This window comes from Prionailurus viverrinus, chromosome B4 (genome assembly GCF_022837055.1).
Source record: "Prionailurus viverrinus isolate Anna chromosome B4, UM_Priviv_1.0, whole genome shotgun sequence".
Lineage (NCBI taxonomy): Eukaryota > Metazoa > Chordata > Mammalia > Carnivora > Felidae > Prionailurus > Prionailurus viverrinus.
In genome coordinates, this window is record NC_062567.1 from 14,170,203 (window position 1) to 14,193,671 (window position 23,469).

The 23,469-nt window shown below is 42.1% G+C and overlaps 1 protein-coding gene across 4 annotated transcripts in view; it reads left to right on the forward strand.

The window, feature by feature from the left end:
* The window catches only part of CACNB2 (calcium voltage-gated channel auxiliary subunit beta 2), a 393,763-nt gene that overhangs the window by 344,921 nt on the left and 25,373 nt on the right, over window positions 1-23,469 (forward strand). For 3 of the 4 annotated variants that reach the window (XM_047865059.1, XM_047865061.1, XM_047865060.1), the window contains 4 exons: window positions 10,401-10,523; window positions 12,570-12,706; window positions 16,432-16,508; window positions 21,842-21,975. In XM_047865059.1, the coding sequence (XP_047721015.1) occupies window positions 10,401-10,523; window positions 12,570-12,706; window positions 16,432-16,508; window positions 21,842-21,975 (471 nt within the window). Of the gene's footprint in view, window positions 1-10,400; window positions 10,524-12,569; window positions 12,707-16,431; window positions 16,509-21,841; window positions 21,976-22,603; window positions 22,666-23,469 lie in introns of all 4 variants that reach the window. The other variant, XM_047865062.1, reaches the window with a different exon arrangement.

The window sequence follows — 23,469 nt, forward strand, 5'->3', positions numbered from 1 at the left end:
ATTATTTAATATCCCCTCTACTAGAATATAAAATAAGCCATGTGAGGGCAGGGACCCAAGATAGTAAACACGTCCTTATAAATATTCATTAAGTGAATCAGTTCTCGAGAAGAACTTTGAATCTCTCAAATCGGTTAGCAGCATGTATAAATTTTATCTTGTGGCAAATCTGATCATTTGCTTATTCAGTTCGATTCAGCTGTCAGAATACATAGTCACATTGCTTATATCACCATGGCTTGATATATTTTGCTATTAAAGAATTCGCAGACTGTCCTTGGTAGCTCATAATAAATTAAGCAAATATGTTTTAAAAGTTCAATGATTGGAAAGACTCAAGGCAAGATTTTTCAGTATGCTATAGAATCTTTCGCATGTATGTGTAGGGAATAAAGTTGAAGATTTTCATTCCATATAGGAAGGATTTTTGATTATCACTGAAGTAGCAAATGATGCTGAGAAGTTGTACAGAGAAGGGTAACCGGAAACTACAGTATTAATATGTAGAAAATAAAAGTGATAGCTCTGATCTTATTCTTGAAAGTACATTGCTATCTCTTCGGGTCCCAAGTATTTCCTGTGGAAGACTCAATGCTGATCCCACTTGAGTCATTTTTAATGAATTAGAAGAATATAGTGTGTTTTATAGGAAATGATTATGTACAAGTAGATCAAAAATCCAATTTGATTTTTAAGCTCTCTTTTCTCTAATCTCATAATAGGTATCTGGGTCATACTTTTCCTTAAATTTCTTTTAAAAATATTGGAGCTCCTGGGTGGCTCAGTCGGTTAAGCATCCGACTCTTGATTTCGGCTCAGGTCATGATCTCATGGTTCGTGGGATGGAGCCCCACGTGAGGCTCTGCACTGACAGCCTGGAGCCTGCTTGGGGTTCTCTGTGTCCCTCTGTCTCTGCCCCCCCCCAAATAAATAAACATTAAAAAATATATTGAAAATTGAGAGTATTTGGATAAATCCATTATAGACATTCAAACATTAACTTTGGATTTTTCTTTTATGTTATTAGATATGACAGTTTCAGAATGAAAAAGGAAAAAAAACACACCTTGCTATTGACATAGTAAAATGCATCTTTACATTGAGAAGTCAAAGCATGAAAATTCAAGTGACCCTATTAATCATGATCAGAAGTTTGTTTTATTTGGGTGAATTTCATTTTGCTTTTTAACAAAGTACGTATTCTACTGCTAGCACCTTTTTAATAAACCGAAGGTAAACATTTTATTGCATCCATTAAAATGATTGGTTTCACTATTAACTCATTAAGTCATTGTTTAGGAAGAAAACTAGAAATAGTGCCATTAACTTGTGATAATCTGTTTTGCCTTGGTTTCTGATATTCTGCATGTGAGATCATACGGTATTTGTCTTTTCTGACAACTCACTTAGCATAATGCCCTCAAGGTCTATCCATGTTGTCACAAAGGGCAGGATTTCCTTCTTTTTATGACTAAATAATATTCCATTGAAGCTTGCTTCAGATTCTGTGCCCCCTGCCCCTCCCCCACTCACCCTCTCTTTCAAAAATAAACATGAAAAAAATTTTAAATAATACTCCATTCATCTGTCAATGGACACAGGTTATTTCCATGGCTTGGCTATTGTAAATGTGATGCTATGAACATGGGAGTGCAGAGATCTCTTTAGCATAGTATTTTTGCTTCCTTTGGATATATTCCCAGAAGAGGAATTGCTGGACCCAAATAGATTTGTTTTAACTTAATTATCTCCTACTTCTAATAGCCGTGTACCAATAGCCTTAGGTCTAGTGATTCCAGATGGTTGTGAAAATATAGAAGAATTTGCTTCTGCTGTAAACCTCACATGTATCTCTAACAGGAACCTGCAGGCTCACACAGACCTGGCCTCTGGAACACTAATGCATCTTCCTTTGGTTGTGAGAAAAAGCAAGACCTGTGGCCCCCGAGCTGTCCAGGAATACCGCCCCCCCCCCCCCCCCCCCCCCCCGCCGCAGTTGTTCGATGGGCTCCCGTTCAGGCGTGGTCAAAACTGGATTCTGACATCCACGTCTCAGCAGAGTAGAGCATATGGTGGCATGATGGACTCTTAAAGGATGCTAGAGGGCATGAGTCAGAGCAAAAGCATCGAGGAAGAGGAACATTTGGGAGGGTTGAGATACTAATGGGCCCTCCTTCCGGGTCCGTGGGCTGGACTGTAGTGGCTCTGGATTCAGCCTGGGGCAGGCGGTGGTGAAACCAGTGTGGTTTGGATCTTCAGCATTCTGCCGTACTTGTAACTGTGTGTCGTCGTGTCAGGAGAATTCCACCCCAAGACTGTAAACTGACAAAAGCTCCCCAGGAAACCACAACCGGAGCCAAAGAATCCTTAGTGATACTCCAGCAGCTGCCACGGGAAAGAGACCTAGAAAAGGAATCCTTCCAAAAGTAACAAACTTGCAAAGCAAAGTTAGAAGGCTCCCAGAATAACTGGAAGGCCGGTTAAAATCCTTAAAGTTAGTCCAGGAAACATTTTATCATAAGTAACTTTGCCTGGCTTTTTCTTACCCTTTTCAAATATGGTATATATACTATAAATTCCTTGTGCATATATTCCCTATAGTATATTCCTCCTATGTATAGTACATTATGCTATAATATAGTAGCTGTGGTCTTTTAGCTCTCCCTCTGCAACATCCTCTGTGGCATTTTTGGAAGCCATGAGACCACGTGTGTTTTAATATCTCAATTCTCTGTGCGTGATATTGAGCTTTATACGTTGTAGAAAACAGAAGAAAGAACATTCATATACAAATAAACAAAAATCATGATTTGACATTGTTATTGATTTGTCAGACCACAAAATGATTCAAGTGCAAAGAGGCAGAAATACATGACCTTTACAGTGAATGCCTGTAGTTCCAACATGGGAACTGCTCAGTGTTAGCTGTTTTTTAAAAATGGACTAGGGGAGGGGTGCCTGGGTGGCTCAGTCGGTTAAGTGTCCGACTTCAGCTCAGGTCATGATCCCCCAGTTCCTGGGTTTGAGCCCCATGTTGGGCTCTGTACTGACAGCTTGGAGTCTGGAACCTACTTTGGATTCTGTGTCTCCCTCTTTTTCTCTGCCTCTCCCCTGCTCATACACTCTGTCTCTCTCTTTCAAAATTAAATAAATCATCAAAAAAAAATTTTTAAATGGACTTGGGGTGCCTGGGTGGTTCAGTTGGTCCAGCATCCAGCTCTTGATTTCAGCTCAGGTCATGATCCCGTGGTTGTGGGATGCAGCCCTGTGTCAGGCTGTGTCCTGTCAGAGCTTGAGATTCTCTCTCTCCCTCCCTCCCTCTCTCTCTCTCTCTCTCTCTCTCTCTCTCTCTGCCCCTCCCCCCAAAATAAATTTAAAAATTAACAAAAATTAAATTGATTAAATTATACAAGGCAGACTTTGACCTAATTTTTTTTTTACCTTCTGTCCCAGCCAATTTCTGAGCATTGTGTGAAAAATATAATTTTCAAGTGTTCAGAATTTCACACAGACATTTAAAGGCTTTAAAATTGCCATCACTGTACCCCTCTGAGTGAAAGAACCCAGGCTTTAGAAAGAGATCGCTGGGTTTGAATATCACCTCCATTATTTGTGGCCTAGGAGAACTTGTTTGAGCCTCACTTTCCTGATCCAGGAAAACCAGCTGTTCTCTGCATAATATACAGCACACCATTCAGACGTCCCATGATGGTAGTTCTTATAATTTTATTATAAGTTGTGCTGAGTACAAGATGAAGAAGGACTTGGAAGAGAAGAATTGTAATTGCTTTACATACGTATTATTTATTTGTCCCCCTTTCCAAACATATCTGAATGCAGACTGGAAATAACCATTGTGAAATGACATAACCATAGTGTTTTGTTCTTTTTTTTTTTTTTAACAAAGTTTATCTAATTTGAGAGCCAGAGAGAGAGAGACAGAGAGCCTGAGCAGGGGAGGGGCAGAGAGAGAGGGAGAGACAGAGAGCATGAGCAGGGGAGGGGCAGAGAGAGAGGGAGAGACAGAGAGCCTGAGCAGGGGAGGGGCAGAGAGAGAGGGAGACAGAGAACCCCAAGCAGGCTCCGCGCTGTCAGCACAGAGCCTGACACAGGACTCCCATCTCCTGAACCGTGAGATCGTGACCTGAGCCCAGACCGAGAGTTGGACGCGTTACCAACTGAGCCGCCCATGCGCCCCAGCCATAATGTTTTGAAAACATGTTTGCATAATAGTCTGGATGATGAAATGCTCTGCTCTTCTACAAGGTGATACTCATTGGCTGAAGAATCTGTTCAGCTTTACTTCACAGGCTGAAGTGCAGCAAACGTTTAGTTCTGTGCACCAAGATGGCAAGTACAAAACAAGAGTGCTTTACCAACCACCTAAGGCTGTAGAGCACATGCCGGACAGAAGGGACAAAAATAGGCAGAGGAATCCATCAACTTTGTTAACCTGGGCACAGGCGCGTGAGAAGCAGAGACTGGTGGGAAGGTATGTCCCCACCTCACGGGCCCTCCAAACAAGTTAGCTGGGAATCCTGGTAGGAGACAGCAAAAGTAGACCCCAGCAATAGCCCTGGCCTGAGAATAAAGGTCTTAGGCTATTTATGAGGTCAACAGAAAGTGGAATTGAGGATCACGTGGTCTCCCAGTCAACTTACTTACCCCATAGCTTCCGTGGAATAGGGTGATTCTAAATCTAAATCTAGGAAGGGGAAAAATACAGTTTCAAACAAAGAAGGAGGCAAACCATAAGAGACTCTTAAATACAGAGAACAAACTGAGGGTTGATGGTGGGGGCAGGGGGGGACAAGTGATGGACATTGAGGAGGGCGCTTGTTGGGATGAGCACTGGGTCTTGTATGGAAGCAATAAACCATGGGAATCTACTCCCGAAGCCAAGAGCATACTGTGTTCACTGTATGTTAGCCAACTTGACAATAAATTATATTTAAAAATAAATAAAAATGGAAAATAAATCTAAATCTGCCCTGGGATTTGAGTACTGTTCCACAGTAGTCCTGAGAGGACCTTACCTGGGGCTGTGGCCACCTTTATATGTGTGTTTGCTGCCTTTCTTCTCCACCTCGCCCGACAGCTGTGACCAAGTCTTTCAGGGACACCTGTGAGGCTCTGGAGGTCAAGAGCATCCAGAGGACAATTTGAGGGGAACCTATGACCTGGGGCAAAGCCCACTCCTCAGAGCGTCCCATTAACTTCTGGTCCAGAGGCCTGGATCAGCCTTGCTTCCCTCAAGACCCAGAGCAGTGTGGGGGCTCAGCATGTCCGACAGCTCTAGATCCGTCTGTCACCACCACCACAGTCCCCTCTGTCCTGGTGTTCCTAGGAGGCCTGTGTAGGGCCAGGGCTCCCTGGCTTCTATTTGTTCTTCCTCTTTAGGACTTTGCCTTAACCTGAGGAAGGGAGCAAAAAAAAAAAGAAAGAGAGAGAGAGAGAGAGAGAGAATAAACATCCCCTGGCCTCAAAGCGTAAATGCCCGACAATCAGTTATGGCCACAAATTGTTCGAGTGGATCCCGTGCGTGTGGAGTGGGGATCAGCTGAAGCACGTCCTGGGTCCTGATTGGAGATGTGGCACTGGAAGAAGCATAAAAACAAGGCAGGCTTCTGGGCCGTAAGTGCATGTCTGAGTGGGAACAAGTGATGAAAGGAAGGAGTCCTTGAGGCCTGGACCGTACCGCCAGGAGGCCAGAAATGCAGAGGTCAACTGAAAGCAGGGTATGTTTAATTTTTAAAAATGGTTTCATGGGATAAAAATGCAAAGATTCCTTAAGACACGTTCCCTTGGGACTTCACGTTGGTTAAAAAATAAAGCCCCCGTGACTGAGGACTCTCAAAGAAAATCAGAATTAAAGAGCTAGGATAGTGTAAGCAAAACAAATCTGGGAAAGCCTTACCATGTTTTCCCACCCGAAAGAGTCTGAAAGAATCCACGTTGGAGGAAAACATCTTGAATAGAAGAGTGATTAAGCTTCTATCCTATGACAGGTATTCACCTGTTTTAAATAGTTTGGTCTGAGCAGGGTCACACTGAAAGAACGCAGAGAGAACAGTTCGTGTAGGGCCTTAAAAGACGGGTGAATATGGGCAAACATTTATTTAGGTGTGGCATTTATTATGGTGGATAGCAAGCCCATTTATTGAGCACTCTCTCTGTTCCAAGCACTGGCCTGGCCTTGTGCGTGCATTTTTTGTGAGTTGGGTTTTGGGGTTTGGGGGGGGGGGCGTTGGTTAGATTCCACATATAAGTGAGGTGATCCAGGAATTTGCCTTGGTCTAACTTAGCTTAATGCCCTTGGGGTCCAACCGTGTCATTGCAAATGGCAGGATTTCCTGTAACTTGTGACATAAGCATTTTCTGAAATCTCGCAATCACCCTGCTGTGTTAGTATTATGACTCTATTTCAGCCACGAGGAAACATTGCTCAGTGAGAGTAAGAAATATACCCAGGCCGCTTACCTGGTAAATGGCAGAATCAGCATTCAAATCCAGGCCTTTTAAAATTCCATACGAATGAACCCATACGAATGGAATTGATGTGGAACACGTCTTCCACATAGTAGGTGCGCTGCTTGAGCTAGTGCTGAAGTGAGTTCAGGGAACCCAAAGTGACATTGTCGTTTGGTCCCTTTGGTTGGCATCCTGGGGTCTTTGTCTCTAGCAGGTAACCTCTCGTAGTTTGATAAAGCCTTTTTCCTCCTCTCCACTTTCACTGTTGTCCGTTCTGATCTTAGAAGTGTAGTTCCTGAAGTGAGTATCGTAAGGGGCGGGATTCTGCTGTTCTTTGCTCCCTATATGTTGTATAAAGCTGATTCCCATACACAACTCCATATGCAGGGCTAGAATTATTGGTTACGGGAGGTGAGCCAAGGAAGAACGCATGTTCTGTGTTGATGTCTTACCTGTCAGAACAGAAAATTATTATCTGTGGCCCTTGTTCCTCCATGCTGGCCTTCACCACGCCTTTAGTTTGTTTTTCTGTTTTTCAGTGTCTGCTCTTCCTGCTACTACCTACAGTCTTTGGAAAGTTAACGTATAGAAGACCTGAGATTTCCATGGGATCCTCTGTAGAGCTGTATATTTAAAATTTATGTCTTCCCATGATGAAAAAACATGATGCCACATCTAATCTCTCTATCCTCCAAGGAATAAAAGACCTTCAGGGAGGGGCGCCTGGGTGGCTCCGTTGGTTGGGTGTCTGACTTCAGTTCACGGGTTCGAGCCCCGCATCAGGTTCTCTGCTGTCAGCGAGGAGCCTGCTTCAGATCCTCTGTCTCCTTCTCTCTCTGTTCCTCCCCCACTTGCTCTGTTTCTCTCAAAATAAATAAATAAACTTAAAATAAAAAATAAAATTAAAAAAAAAAAGACCCTGAGGGAAATGATCATGCTAACATAAAAAAAAAAAAAATTGGATCTGTATTTTTATGATGCAAAACTCTCCTGAATAATAGAAAGATGTATTCAAGAAAATCCTATTTCTGGGGCACCTACGTGGCTCGGTTGGTGAAGCGTCCAACTTTGGCTCAGGTCACGATCTCACAGTTTGTGAGTCCGAGCCCCACGTTGGGTTCTATGCTGACAGGTCAGAGCCTGGAGCCTGCTTCAAATTCTTTTCTCTCTCTCAAAAATAAATAAACAGTAAAAAAATTAAAAAGAAAATCCTATTTCTGGCAGCAAACCCACATCTGATTAAGACTACATCTTCTTTTAAAGGGCACCATTGTATAGTGCCGGTTGCAGTTTAAAATGGAGCAGCCCATTTAGACAGTAGTTTGGAAAAGAATTGAAAAAGGTTTTGGTAACTCACGGCTTACTCATGCTACCCCTGGGAATCTGTCCCAGGGAAAGAATTCTAAATAGAAAGAAGCTTTTCACATACAGATTTTTTGAAGTAGAATATTTATCATAGTGAAAAAAATATAAACTCCAGTATCAAAAAAAGGTAAATGGTTTGAATAATTTTAAATGGCAGATTTAAAAAGCATATTGCATGAAAATAGCTGGATAAAAATGAAATACCTTATGATTATAGCTGTGGGAGTAAAATCTATGTATGCAAAGAAATTTCCAGAAAAAATGGAAGCACCATCACTATCAATGGTTGTGTTTCAGTGAAACAATTACGGGCAACTTTTTTTTGTTTCTTTTTTTACAGTCTCTATTTCCATTTGAGGATGAGTACCTTTTATATCAGTGAAGATCATAGTGGATAACAAGAATTAGATTCTAGAGATTCATGCCCAGTTTATGTCTACTGTGCTCTTGCCCAGAATGTGGTAGCCTTTCTCAGTCTGCATATTGTGGATGGATCTGTGTGACTTCATGGCTTTTAGCTCAGTCCTCGACCCAGACGACAGTTCTGTCGAACAAATTAACTTTGGAAGTAAAGATGGACTCTCTATTCCAAATCCCTCCTTTCCCTCCTGACAAGCAGAGTCAAAGAAGAGCTCCTTCAGAAGCGAGAAACGGCTCAGCAAAAGTCCCCTGGCCCATAACATAAAGAAACACAATGCCACTTAAGACAATACCACTTTTGTCTTTCTCTGACCGACTTATTTTGCTTCGCGTATTACATTCTAGTTACTTCCATGTTGTTGCAAACGATGAGATTTCATTCTTTTTGATGGCGAGCAATATTCCATTGTATATGTGTATCACATCTTCTCTATCCATTCATCAGTCGATGGACATTTGGGCTCTTTCCATAATTTGGCTATTGTTGATAGCACTGCTTGTAAACATTAGGGTGCATGTACCCCTTCAAATCAGCATTTTTGTATCCTTTGGATAAATACCTAGTACTGCAATTGCTGGGTTGTAGTGTAGTTCTATTTTTAGGTCTTTGAGGAGCCTCCATACTGTTTTCCAGAGTGGCCACACCAGTTTTCATTCTTCCCCTTTCTCCATATCCTTGCCAACATCTGTTGTTTTCCTGAGTTGTTCATTTTAGCCATTCTGACAGGTGTAAGGGGGTAGCTCATTGTGGCTTTGATTTGTCTTTGCCTGGTGATGAGTGATGTTGAGCGTCTTTTCATGTGTCTGTTAGCCTTCTGGATATCTTCTTTGGAAAAGGGTCTATTCATATATTCTGCGCATTTCTTCACTGGGTTATTTGTCTTTTGGGTGTTGAATTTGATAAGTTCTTTACAGATTTTGGATACTAACCCTTTAGCAGATACGTCGTTTGCAAATATCTTCTCCCATTCTATCAGTTGTCTTAGGAGGGCACTTGTTGGGCTAAGCACCGGGTGTTTTATGTAGGTGATGAATCACTGGCTTCTGCTCCTGAAACCAATACTATACGATATGTTAACTAACTTGAATTTAAAGAAATAAATTTAAAAATGTTTAAAATTTATTTATTTTCAGAGAGACAGAGAGAGGGAGTGGGGGAGGGGCAGAGAGAGGGAGAGAGAAAATCCCAAGCAGGCTCCACACTGTCAGTGTTGAGCCTGATGCAAGGCTTGAAGTCACAAACAGTGAGATCATGACCTGAGCCGAAACCAAGAGTCAGACGCTTAACTAAGCCACCCAGGTGCCCCCAAATAAATAATTTTTTAAAAAAAGACAGTACCACTTTTCACCATTTCTGAGCTTACCTATTTTTCCACCTTGCGGGTAAACAAGAATTGCCTAACTAGAGGGCAAATACTTACCTGTAAATTTTCAAAGCATCAAATAACAAAGGTTACCATCTTTAATGGCTGACCCAACTCAAGGAGGAAAAATAATAGAATTAAATGTCATTGATTTTCATAATTCCCTGCAGCCTTCAAGAAGATATATTCTCTGGTTCTTTTTTCACCCAAAACACTGTCCTTCCTACAACTATGTTATTAATTAATTAAAGTAGCTGTTTGGGGTAGGAGTGGTGGTTGCTAAGTCTTTTTCACTGAAAGCAGAGAAGGGCCACTTTATCTCTTGTGCGTTCCAAGAGAACGGTGGCCTTTTTCTAGTTTGGAAATGGGTGGTATGTGGCTGAGAGCGGAAAGATTTTACATGTTGTGAATACTAATAAGCTGTTTTGTGATAAACAACCGAGGTGGAAAACCAGCAACGATGACAGTAGAGGGGCCCCTGGGTGGCTCAGTTGGTTGAGCTTCTGATTCTTGATTTCGGCTCGGGTCCTGACCTCACGGTTTGTGGGATTGAGCCCCACATCAGGCTCAGTGCTGACAGTCAGAGCCTGCTTGGGATTCTCTCTCTCTCTAAAAAAATAAATAAAAACTTTTAAAAGAAATGACAGTAGATATTCGGTGTCTGTTTGGATGTTGGAGGGGAAAGGGAGGAACACTGTTGTGTTTTTGGTTTTGGTTTTTCGGGTTTTTTGGGGGTTTTTTGTTTTTTTACTTTTCTCTCCCTTTCTTTTCCCTCCTTAGACAAAGCCCGTTGCATTTGCTGTTCGGACAAATGTCAGCTATAGTGCAGCCCACGAAGATGATGTTCCAGTGCCAGGCATGGCCATCTCCTTCGAAGCAAAAGATTTTCTGCATGTTAAGGAAGTAAGGAAAATAATTTGAATTTCTACCCACCTGATGTTTTCACCTTGAAACATCATTTCTTATTTCTTATTGCCATGAAATAGCATTGCGTAGAGCTCCACTTGCATAACATGCACAAATTCAGCGCCTCTCAACCTTTTCTAATATAAATATAACCTTTTTAAAGAAGAAAGAAGTCACAGGCCTCTTGCAGTTAACCTCAGGGCTCCCCTGGGCTCTGTGACCCAGAAATTGGGAATTACTGGAGTAGATGATCCTTTTTTTATGCTTAACCTGTACTTTTCTTTTAATTTTTAACCTTGGCTGCATGTCGAGTCCCTCTCATGTCTCAAGTTTAACCATCTGGGGGAGAGTTAATAATAATACCTAGAATTCATGATCTCTCCTCTCTGCTGACAATGTCTGAAGGCAGACCACTGGTGCCCTGATCCTCCTTTCGGGAGTAAATGTCTGAAGCGGAGGGAGAATCGTGGGAATTGGAGCCATTGATGCAAGAAGCAGATAGCCAGACGCTCCCTTTTCCTCCATGCCGGAGGTCTCCACCTGCCACTTAACAATGACTCCTGCCTGTACATTGGAATAATTCACCCTTAATTAAGGCTTATTTTGAGTCAATATTTACCAAATGCCAGCTGTGCAGAACATGGCATTAAGCGACCAGAAATTCCGCCTCAATGATGTTCTCAGTGTGTGAGCATGAGGTTTCCCCGGACCTGCAGGAGTGACCATTGGAACAGACTTCCATCTAAGGGATGATGTGTCAGGAAGAATGTGTGTAAATTTAGCTGCTCACTAAAGTAAAGGAGGTGAGGACTCCCAATTCAAAAAGCCTAGTCAATGGGGCGCCTGGGTGGCTCAGTCGGTTGAGCGTCCGACTTCAGCTCAGGTCACGATCTCACGGACCGTGAGTTCGAGCCCTGCGTCGGGCTCTGGGCTGATGGCTCAGAGCCTGGAGCCTGCTTCCGGTTCTGTGTCTCCCTCTCTCTCTGCCCCTCCCCCGTTCATTCTCTGTCTCTCTCTGTCTCAAAAATAAATAAACGTTAAAAAAATTTTTTTTAAATAAATAAAAAAGCCTAGTCAAGACTCTAATAAAAAAAATTTATTAAAGAAAAAATAAATCCATACTCCAAAACTCTGTGGAGTAAAGAGGTGTAGAGAGGTACACCCTCGATTCAGAAATGTTTTTATATGTGTAAGAAAAAAAAAAAAAGCCTGGAGAATTGAGAACCTACCATTTCGTTAACTTTTTAGAAAGAGATACGAAATACTGGCTGGAAAGGAAAGACCATAAAAGCTGTCAGAAATGGTGGCGTGCCTACAATCTGACTTCACAGGCAGAAGTTAGGTTAATCCAGGGTCCCGTTCTGATGGCTGATGCTTAAAGACAGATCTCTTCTCTACCATGGAAGGAAAAGAAAAACAGAGTGGCCAGTCTTCTTTGAAATGTTCAAGAATAGACTGGCAAAGTACTATTCCATTGAGAGGATTAAAAACAAATCATAAAGATGTAGGATAAACATTCTATCTGCAAGAGAGAAATTGTCAACATCCACGTAAATGGAGAAATCATCTGTGAACACCATACCATTGTAACTATAAACCTGTTTGCGTAAAGGGAAATTTGGCCCCGGAACAAAATATTTCAGGTAGATTTCAGTATTTATCTCTGACTCTTAATATTTGTAAGCAATCTGATTACAGAAGAGAACTCTGTAGCACTCCCTGGTTCTTAATGGGAAGAATTGTGAATATTTGAACCAGGGGCCTGCAGAGGCCGCACCGAAGTTCAGGCTAATCTCACATAGTACCAGGAAAGAGAATGAGGGGTAAATCCTATGGTGAATTGCTGAGCTCACTGGCCATACTTCAGTCTTACCTGTTCAACCCATGAAAGCCTTAGGCTTTCTCCAGTTGTGATGTTGAGGCATAGTTAACTGTATTCGCCATAATATTTCTCTCCACTGAAAATAGTTCATGTAGAAGAAAAACAATCTGAGTACATGAACTTCTGTGCACTGATCGTAACAAATTTGATTTTGCGTTTAGAAATTTAACAATGACTGGTGGATAGGGCGATTGGTTAAAGAAGGCTGTGAAATCGGATTCATTCCAAGCCCAGTCAAACTAGAAAATATGAGACTACAGCATGAACAGAGAGCCAAGCAAGGGAAATTCTACTCCAGGTATGAGAAAAACATCAAGTGTCTTTGTAAACGTCCAGACTGTGTCATCATTTATGTCCTCTTGTTTTCTGTGTTCCACAGTCTTTATTATGTGTTGAAAAGCAGGCTGGTGATATGGTTTATTGATAGAATCACAAATCCTGCATTTTAAAGCCTTCATCCCAGCATCTGATTGTCATCTTACTTGGGAGAGAATCAAATTAATTGTTGTCGTTAATCATAAAGGCATGGAGTATTAAATGTGGGCTTCAGTGCAGAGGAAATTCTCAAGTCCTAATCTCTTACCGAAAACACTGGGACACTGAGCAGCCTTCATGACTAATCCGAGCGTCCGTGGTAGCTGCCTGGCATGGCAGGAAGGTGTTTTAGAGATGATGGTCTTAGACTTCACTGGCGAAGAGCAGGTCTTGTGACCTGTTACTTCATTTTCACTTAGGAAACTCAATTTTCAGTTCTACCCATCGCTAAGCACGTAAAGGGAAACTCAATATGAAACCAGTTAACGCTGCCTTTGCAGATAGCAATTAAATGAGTTATGTAATAAGCTGGGGCTGAATAATCCTTCTTAGGATTCTTGAGGTTGTGTGCCCCTCATTAAAAGAATCACTGGAGGAGCTACTCAGACATGGAGTGAATTTGAAATTGAACCCTATGCAGACGAGTCCGAGAACACGGCCTGATTCTTCTGCTTCTCCTTGTGGGAAGGGATGTGATTGGGGCACACCTTTTCATTAATGTGAATTGCTAGGTTTCTATTTTCTTGGTTATATTTTGTTTCTCTAATGCTGGAAGATCCTTTGCCAATGGTAATATTTTAGCACAGGCAAGATTTTCTTCCCCCAAGTATCTGCAAATAAGTCATCTAGAAGATCTTTTTTTTGGTTTGAAACGTCCCTCTTTTGTAATGGGAATTTTGTAACTGTCAGGCTGTTTGGGTTCAGGTGGATTCCTCCCTTATTTGAAACCTCTGCCCCCTTATTTGGCTGTTATTAATCCCTGGGCTACTGGGGGCTCTCAGATTGTGAGATGCATTTAGTCCTATAAAAGTGGATGCACGCAGATCAACAGTGCACGCACATTTTACTTGTAGGGTGTTAGAGATCGGATCCTATTCATAAAATTTCCAGCGTTCTCCTGGAAAAATTGTTATTTTTCTAATCTCTGTATTGATCGTAGTCTCTCAGTACTAACTAGTAAAATCTTATAATGTGAAAAAGTTTTCTTTTCATAGGGTATGTATATTGCTGTTTTGACTTTGGTGGGATATAGTTTGTTGAGGTTTGAAGTGATCTCAGATAGGGGATTGTTTTGATTTTGTTTGTTGAGGATAATTCAGTATTTTCAAGCATTTACCTGGTCAGACAAGTTTAGGACAGTACTTGGTAATAGCAAATTACCTTAAAGCTGTTCCCAGCCTTTAATCTGTTCAGCCTATGAATCTGGATAGTGGGAGGGGGATATTTTTCAGGTGTCGACTAAAATTATCTTGAACGCTTCTTGGTGCATGTCTTTGGAATCGTGTTTTGTAGAATGTATTGTAGGAAATTTGGGATGGGTTTTTACAGAGATAGACTTGTATATCTTTCTCTGCTTATTCACGTACAAACTGAGAATACTTCCCAAGGAGTAGGAAGGGAGAAGCTTTGGCCAACGTTGTTAAGGAAGCGCGGTTTCCTCTGCCTCCCAAGCGGGCATCCCTGGTCTGATGTCGGTCATCAGCTCAGCTTTATAAGAACCTGTGGGCACAAGAAGTATGAGCGTTTCCACTTCACGGATGAGGCGACAGGCAAAGAAGCTAGGGAACTTGACCAAGCTTGCACAGCTTGTGAGTGGTCGAATGAGGATGAGAGCTCGATCCGTCTGACTGTAGCCAGACCGCAGACGGACGACCATGCCATGCCGCACGTCACGTGGCAAGGGCCCGTTGTCACTTACTATATTAGATCGTATTGCTTTTGCATTTTTTCCCTTAAAGGACCATATAAACTATCTGTATTTGGGGAGTAACGCCTCATAACTTATTCTAGGGAGCTGGGTGACCTTTCCTAGACCTCTGGATCTTTTCTTTTGATTTTCTTGATTTTATTTTGTCCCGGTTACCTAAGTTTTTGCCTCAGTGTGTGAAGGTGTTTTTACTCTCAGAGGTCTTACGTTTGTCTTCTAACATCCGAAATACGGTTCGATTCTGAGGACATAGCCAGCATTCAGCAGTATGTAAAAAGCCTGATGTTTTTTAAATTATAAAAATCAACCGACATCAAAAGTGGTAAATGGGGGCAGAGCTCAAGAATGTGGCATTTGTCTGGAATTAAAAGTTAAGGGCAAATTTGCATTTTGAACATTTTGACTATTTGCAGTGGTTGTCGAAATTTTACACAATTCAAATAATACTTTGACTTTTATTAAAATTCAAAGAGAATGTAAAACAGACCCATGCTTGAACTGAAATTAGACTCAGTACCTTAGAAAAAGGAAAAGCAAAACCAAACAAACACAAAACTTTTGGAAGAAAATGTTTTGGTCCTGGTAATGGGTATTCTTACAGCTTTTATAAATACCACTTTTTATTAATTTTATATGCAGTCTGGTATTCGTATTAACTGTACTGGAGTACCTCTTAAGAATCGGAAAAAAGATACAGAGGCCTCCTGCTAGCTACTTAAAGTTTTTGACGTTTGTCTATGTTATGCATCAGAATGCCAGAATAGCAGCAATACGGTTGAGCCTGGTTACTGGTATTTTAGTGGAATTTATATTTTTATCTTAATGTTTGTGTAACTTAAACATTGCCCTTTGGTGCATAGACACTGTAGCAAATTCTTTCAAGTACACCCACGATTGGCTCTGATAATAAACGTTAGGCACTAAGATCGCTTTGCCAAAACTGCCTGTCACTCTTGTACGATATTCCTGTCCGTCTTCTTCCTAAGGGGCCATTTGGTAGTAGGGCATTTAGCATGCTGGTATGCCGGTGAAAAAACATAAACGCTCTGATTCCGATAACTTTATTCCGTAAAGTTGCCAAGACGCTGGCGTGTCTTGTTTCGGATTTTAGAATTTGGTGGTTCTGAAGTACACGCTCTTCAGTTTGTGCCTAAAATCCCCAAGTTGAATCCTCCGTGGTAGCCAGGCTTGAGACATGTTCCGAATACTAACTACTATCAGAGGGTTAAGTCATGGAACACTTGTGTGTGTCATGCTCCGTTGTGGATCTTTTAAAGGTTAGCGAGTTGAGTATTGCTGTGTTTTTCTTTTGTAGGTTGCTCACGAAAGCTTGCCTACTTTCAATCTTAATACACTGAAAGTAACCCAGCTAAGACAGAGAAGCAGGAACCACACAAGAAGGAAGTCATAAGTTTTGGTGTTAACTTTAAGGTTCTGTGCATTTCTTCAGAAGGTCGCTAACATAAAAAGCAAAGGGCATCTGCTGTTATCGCTCTGTGATGCTGGTGGAGAGTGTGAGGGCTGCAGATATTACCCTAGTTCTCTTCCATTCTCTCAGGGCCTTTTAAAATTAAACCTTGAATTTGAAACAGAGACTATTACATGGCTGTTTCAAGTACTCCAGGAATCTCCGCTGGGAAATTATTATTTGCCTCCTTGTAGGAAAGACAAGTTTAAAGTTCAATAAAAAGACAATGACTAACCATGTTTATTGAGCAGTAGAAATGTTCTAATGTCTGAAATAAGCGTCAGGTGTAACATAAATTTTTGCTTTACTTCAGTAAATCAGGAGGAAATTCATCATCCAGTTTGGGTGACATAGTACCTAGTTCCAGAAAATCTACACCTCCATCGTCCGGTAAGTAGGTAATAAGTGCGAAACGGTACATGCTGCATTTCATGCTTTCCCCAGTCTGACCTAGCTGTGTGAATTTACATACCCAGAATCACCGCCTGAACCCTAGAAAGGTTCAAATTGATCGGACATAAGAATGCTCACATGGGGTAAGAAACAATATGGGGAAATTTTGGCAGGGCTTGGAAAAAAGGAAGTATGTCAATGTGTTCGCTGTAAGCTGCTTGGATGACCAAAGTGATGAGTGTATTTAACTTTTTTATCCCTGCGTACTTCACATGGTGCCCAGCACGTCGTCCTGGGCAGTAAATGGGTGAATACCCACCATCAGACCCGGTGTAATGTGCGTTGGCCTCACTGGTAAATAAAAAGAAAAGAAGGATAAATGCTTTGGAAAGGCAAGGAAAGGAGAATAAAATGATGGAGTGATTGGCCTGACACGAGCTTTACCCAAAAGGCTCTTTGGAAGATTTAAGAGATACGTAGAAATATTGAAAAAGACAGAAACACCCATAGGAAGAGTAACTACTGTTTTCTTTCCAAAGCAGTGGAGAAGCACACCACATTAAATTTGAATTCAGATAAAGATTGAATAATTTTTTTAGTATAAGTAAGTATTGTATGAGAAATACTTACAGTAAAAAAAAATTGTTTATCTGAAATTCAAAGTGGACTGTATTTTTCTTTAGTAAACCTGGCAACTCTGGGGGCGCCTGGGTAGCTCAGTCAGTTGAGCGTACGACTCTTGCTTTTGGCTCAGGTCAGTCTCATGGTTCGTGGGATCAAGCCCCACATTGGGCTCCGTGCTGACAACGCAGAACCTGCTTGCTTGGGATTCTCTCTCTCCTTCTCTCTGCCCCTCCCCTGCTCACTCTCGCTCTCTCTAAAAAGAAATATACATTAAAAAAAATAAATCTGGCAACTCTACCATTCTCTGTAGAACTTGGGGTTCTGTATAATTAGGAGGCCAGTTGGTGGAACTGCAGAAAGCCCAGGATTATCAGAATCTTAGTTTGCTAAGAGAGGCAACTGGGACTCAGAGGAGGACTCCAGGGAGTTACCAGCAGAGCATTTGAGTGAAATGATTCCTCGTGTGATTCCAAGGAAGCTGGAAGAGGGAAGCGTATACATCCGCGGAGAAGGTAGGGAAGTAGGTGCCCTCTAACTGGTGTGTCTGAAGAACAGGATTCCCCTCGGACTCCTGATCAGGCCTCGTTGCTGCATGTCGGTGGCTTTTAGACACCAAAGGCTTCTTAATAAAAATGACACAACTTCTTTAAGTGCAAAATCTGAGCACAATAAGAAATCATTTTAGGATGCATATTGATTTCAAAAACCATGTACGTACAGCTTGCAGTAATTCTGAGTTGCCCGAAAGTAAGTAAGATCGTACGTTTGGAATGAAAATTGAAGCCCTTTTAGATGTTAGGTAAGGCTCATGCCTTCCCTTCATCAGTGGAGGGTAGCTACTTACTGAACGCACAGGGGAAAGGAGGCTGATCTCCACACCTTCTCAAATATGTAAAGTTACCGAGATTATGATATCAAGCTGTACCCTTCATATATATCTTAAAGACTGTCTCAGAGGCTCCAGAGGACTGCCACTAGGCTCCTGAAATGGGGAAATGTCACATCATATTGTGAAAGAACTGCAGCCCCGTGCCCAGAAGTCCACGCCACTCCTGTAGACCAGAAGATTCTTCCATTTCCATAAACTGGGCTGTGGCCTTCTAATGGTTTTGGCGATGTGAGAGCAGGCCACGTGCATTTTGAAGAGTGAGTTAGTGTGTTTGTAAAATAACATTTCATTTTTGCAGGCAAGTGTCCGTCATCACTAAAACAAAAGTTCAAGTTACTACAGCAAGGTCAAGATGATTTAAAACTTGACACAGGTTTTCTACAGATGCAGGGCTTTGCAATACCTTTTCCCGAATAGCAAGAATAGAAAACACTTGGGACTGAAAAGACTGGAGACATTTGCCAACCACAAAATTTATAACAGGAACCTGCTATAATTTTCATATTTCAACTTCTCTGAAGGAAACCCTCGGAGAACTTTTGCAGAGATGTTTCCCCACCCCACCTGCAGGGTAGACTGCCTAATTCATCCAGTGTGGATTGGCCTGCAAAGGTAGCTTTTATCTTTATTTCCCAGAGGCCCTGTCTACAATTCACCTCACCCATCGCTAGACCAAGGAATATAAGCATTTGCCTAAAGTAAATATTCTTGGAGGTTCTCAAGGATTTGGAAAAGGAAGAATTTCCACTTCATATCTGAGTGACTGGGTGGTAGTCAGTTACGGATCACACACCCCCCTACACTTACACGCATATGCCCACACTGGTCCCCCCAGGACGCCACTCCACCTGACCCAGGGGTCTTAAGGTGAAGTTTACAATTTAGATTTCAAAAAATGTTTCCGAGGCTCTCTACCAGAAAAAAAAAAAAAAGGAATCATTCTAGTGAGGACCAATAAAAGAAACTATTTTCATATTTATGGAAGTAGTTTTTCCCACGTAAATACTAATGTTTGCTAAGGTCTGCAGACACAAGTATAAAACAGAAAAGGGGTAACCATCTGAGTCTAATAAAGTGTATGGAACTCTGGCCGAATGTTTTAGAATTCTCTGCGCTTCAGAGTGAACCCTGATGGCTTTTAAATTTAAGTTAACCATAAGTCAGAACTAATCAGTTGGAAAGTTCTCATTTGGGGATTTTGAGCCCTTGTGTCCAAATACAGGTAAATTTCAAACCTGACTCGGGTTTTGAGGCTATGCGTGGGTCGCCAAACATCTGGGCAGTATCACAGCTGAACTTTTTATGCATATCCACTCCTACTATAAAATTAAAAAAAAGAATCCATCCACTGGGGTACCTGGGTGGCTCAGGTAAGCATCCGACTTCAGCTCAAGTCATGATCTCCTGGTTCTTGAGTTAGAGCCCCACGTCGGGCTCTCTGCTGTCAGCATGGAATCCACTTCAGATCTTCTGTCCCCCCCCCTCTCTCTCTCTGCCCTTCCCCTACTTATGCATGCTCTCTCTCTCTCTCTCAAAAAAAAAAAAAAAAAAAAAACCATTTCAAGGATTAAAAAAAAAAAAGCCCATGCACTGATCAGAGCAGACTAGATTCAATGGCCAAATCATAAAATCTAATTCATGAACTTTGCAATCCCAGGGTCCTGTCAGTTCTCACATGCCAGTAGGTATCCTCGATTTCAGAAAGGCTCTCAGGAAGTACTCTCCCCAGAAGGTCGCCTTTATAAGCCCAAGAAAAGATGAGGAAGGTAAAAGTATATGGGCACGTGCCACCAGAAGGGAAAATGATCTGACGTTGGTTAAGAGAGGTATTAGAAATGGTGAAAAACCGACCCCAATCCTCTCCATCGTATCCAGGAAGACACTAACAACCTGCTTCCTAAGTGGGGATACAAGGAAAACCTTACAGGGTTGTACAAAAGCATCCATTCAACCCCGTGGGCACATTTTGTAGTGTTCCCATCAAACACTACATGCTGAACCTTTTAGCGCCTCAGTATGCATGGATGCTGCACAAAGAAAGACTTCATTACCAGGGAGGTCTAACTAAATATTTGGAATTAACTCAGCCTGTTATTACCTTCACTGGAGAGAGAGAATCCCACCTGCTGTTTCCGCAAGCAGTAGTTGATGTGTGCAATATCATGCAAACAGTGCCAGGGAGTTCCTTCATCGCCTGCCTCCGACCTAGACCTAATCCGATGAATCAAAGGAACAGTTAAACGAGGGTTTCATTTAGTTTTCAAAAGGCTGAGTCACCTAATATCCGTAATCGCTTCAGAATTGAAGAGTGATGTGACGGCTGCCGGGTGACCTGCCCCCGTCGAAACGGTCAGCAGCGGCTGCTGTTGCGTGAACCCGATGTGTTCCTCGTGTGAAGGAATGGTAGGGGCTTTGCAGCACCGAACTGTCGTGCCCAGATGGCAGTGAAGATATCTCTGAAGATACTGTGGGTTTTTGTTAGACGGAGTAGATTTTCTCCTATTCCTTTCCATGATCTCGACTAAAGCATAGACTGATTTTCTCCTGAGCTCACCTCTGTGGTACCTTCCTGAATCCTGACAGTGAGGATGCAAGCCCTCTCGGAAAGCACAGGGGACTGGAGAAGGAAGGGTACCTGGTGGAGAGAGGGCTCACCTGGAGAGGCAGCGGGGTGCAGGGACAGGGCAGGGGCTCGCAGAGGCAAACCTGGGTTCCGAGACCTGGCCCTGCTGAGTTTTTTGCCAAGAACAAGTCCCTGAAACTCTTTAAGAGTTTATCATCTCAGCCTTAAAAATAAGAGGGTTGAAAGCGATCTTCCAAATACTTTCCAGCCCTGATTGTGCAGTGGAGAAAATTCTGTAGTAATGGCACGTGGAAGCATTTTATAAAGTTCAAAGTGAGATTATGGATCATTTTTCACTTAACGCTTAATCTTTAAGTGCTCCAGTTTTCAAGGCGGAAGGTTTTAAACGTGAAATCAGGTTGAACCACAAACCTAAACCTCTCGCTCTCCAGACAAGGAGACCGGTGCCACATTCTCTTGGGTCTTTGTGTCCTTCCTCTCTGCCTCTCTTATTAGATCCAGTGGCTTTACACAAATCCCTGGAAGTCCCCTTATGTCATTAGAATCATGTCATCTGGAGATCGTGGGGTCCAGTGCTTTCTAATTAGTAACTAATGAGGGGGATACAACCATCTTGAAATAGTTTTAATGCTGTCCTTCCTGGAACACTCCCTGAATCATTTGCCTCGTGTACGACTCCTTTCTTTGCGTTGCCTGAATTTAGGATTTTCTATTCTCACGTTCGCTCAAATTCCTGTTGCATTTTTAGCGAAGCTTTTCACGTTGCCCTTATTTTCCCACAAAATCAAGCAAAACTCAGAAGCCTGGGGCACACCGTGATAAAGGTTTCCAAGAGTAGTTGCTCATTATCTAAAAGCTGAGTTAAGGTATCGGGAGACGTGAAGCCAAATGTTCTGTACCATACTTATATACGGTTGATGTGGAAAAATGTCAGTGTTCTGTTTGAAGCTATACCTTAAAAATGTTTCTCCGGAAATACTATCCGAGAGATCTAGCGTAACTTTGTTCAAGCAAACCTATCACGAAGGGGATCTTTCGGTGTTGTTCGATTTGATTACATGGCATTCTTAACGTGCTTTACCTTGAATTTTTACTTTTGTTTACTGTGCTGAGCACTCGTGATAGATCTTTTACTATGGTTAGTTTTATTTGCTTTCATTTTATTTTTTTTTTATAACCTGTTTTTCCTCTCCTGTCTACCTGATGATTTTTGAATTGTTTGTCTGTATATAGCTATAGACATAGATGCTACTGGCTTAGATGCAGAAGAAAATGATATTCCAGCAAACCACCGCTCCCCTAAACCCAGTGCAAACAGTGTAACGTCACCCCACTCCAAAGAGAAAAGAATGCCCTTCTTTAAGAAGGTAACATTAACTTCCAAGCTCCCGTCTGCTCAACTGCTCAACCGCACTGCGCCACACTTCTCGTCCTGTTGATTGTCTGCGTCTTTTGATAAGCCAATAACGTGCATGCTCTGTTATTCTTTGTTTCTTTTCCACGCTGCTGTAGCTAAGCAGAAGCAGAGATCGGTAAGTTTACATTGACATAAGCTGTGTTTATCCTGCCACTGGCATCATTAGCATTAAGTCCCACGGTTTTATTAAACGCAGTCGTTTCTGTCCCAAGAAAAGAACCTATCAAACAAGCTCATGGAGTCCATGCATTTCAAACTGACTAAATTCAGGGAGTGACCTGTTCAAGCGCTATTACAGTACTTATCCTTTTTGATGGAATAATATCTACCACCAAGGGAATTTGTTTAAACCTTCCAAGATGTCAAAACACTGACAACTCCATATAATGCACCTGTATTGTGCATGCTTATTCTGTCTGTCTTTGTCTCTTTTCTTTTTTCCAGAAATTTAACTTATATCAAGCATATTAAAACCATGATTAGATTCTGATTGATGATATCCAGATACAATAGCTTGTACTAAAAAAAAAATGATTCAATTTTTAATTTAGTCAGTATTTAAACTTCTGATCCACTAGGTGCAAACTCTGCAGATGAACAAGACCAGTGGAAAACTGCAGGCTTGTTTTGGCGGTTTACTGTGAGTTTTTCCTATTGTCATATATAAATCCTCTCCCGATGTTCTTGCCTTCTCCCATAGTCAGGTCGCAGCATCTCACCTGTTGGATAACAGGGCGGTGGCCGTGCGTAGAGCCTTTGCCACCGGCCCGCCAAGGTGCCACACAGTGATGCTCCTTGTCCCCTGACTGGAAACCAGGGTATTCCCAAGTGCCCTTCACTCCAAAGTCTGTCTCCTTTCACACATTTTGTAGCTTGAAAGCATTATTTTTTAAAGACATTCCCCCCGCCCCCGACACACACACACACACATACACACACACACACACACACACACACACACGATTGCCATTCAGTCCTTTCTTCTCACACACACCACTTGGCACAGCCTACTGCTGTGCTGTCTTTTGGAATCCTACTTCCCAGCATCACCATGTCCAGCATAATGATGGGTACATCGTGACACGGATGCAAGCATTTTGCTACATGGAGGAATTCTAAAATCATCCATGAAGTGTCAGAGGCTGAACTGTGAAGTGTGTTGTTGTTTTTCTTTTTCTTTTTCTTTTTCTTAATAAATGATGGTTACTTTTATAATAGAAGACCTCAGCACTCCAGGAAAAGATGAAAACCTGGATTTTCGGGTTAACATGGACAGCCCCAGCCTGATGTACGTCCACACCAGTGGGCCCATCTCGCTGGTCCTGTCTTCTCGGCGCAACTAAAACTTGCAGCCAAGTGACTACCAGTCTTCATGGCACAGATGCCTAGAAAATCTGCATCCTTCAGATGCTCTGGATCTTACAGAGCAGTGACCTGAACGAAA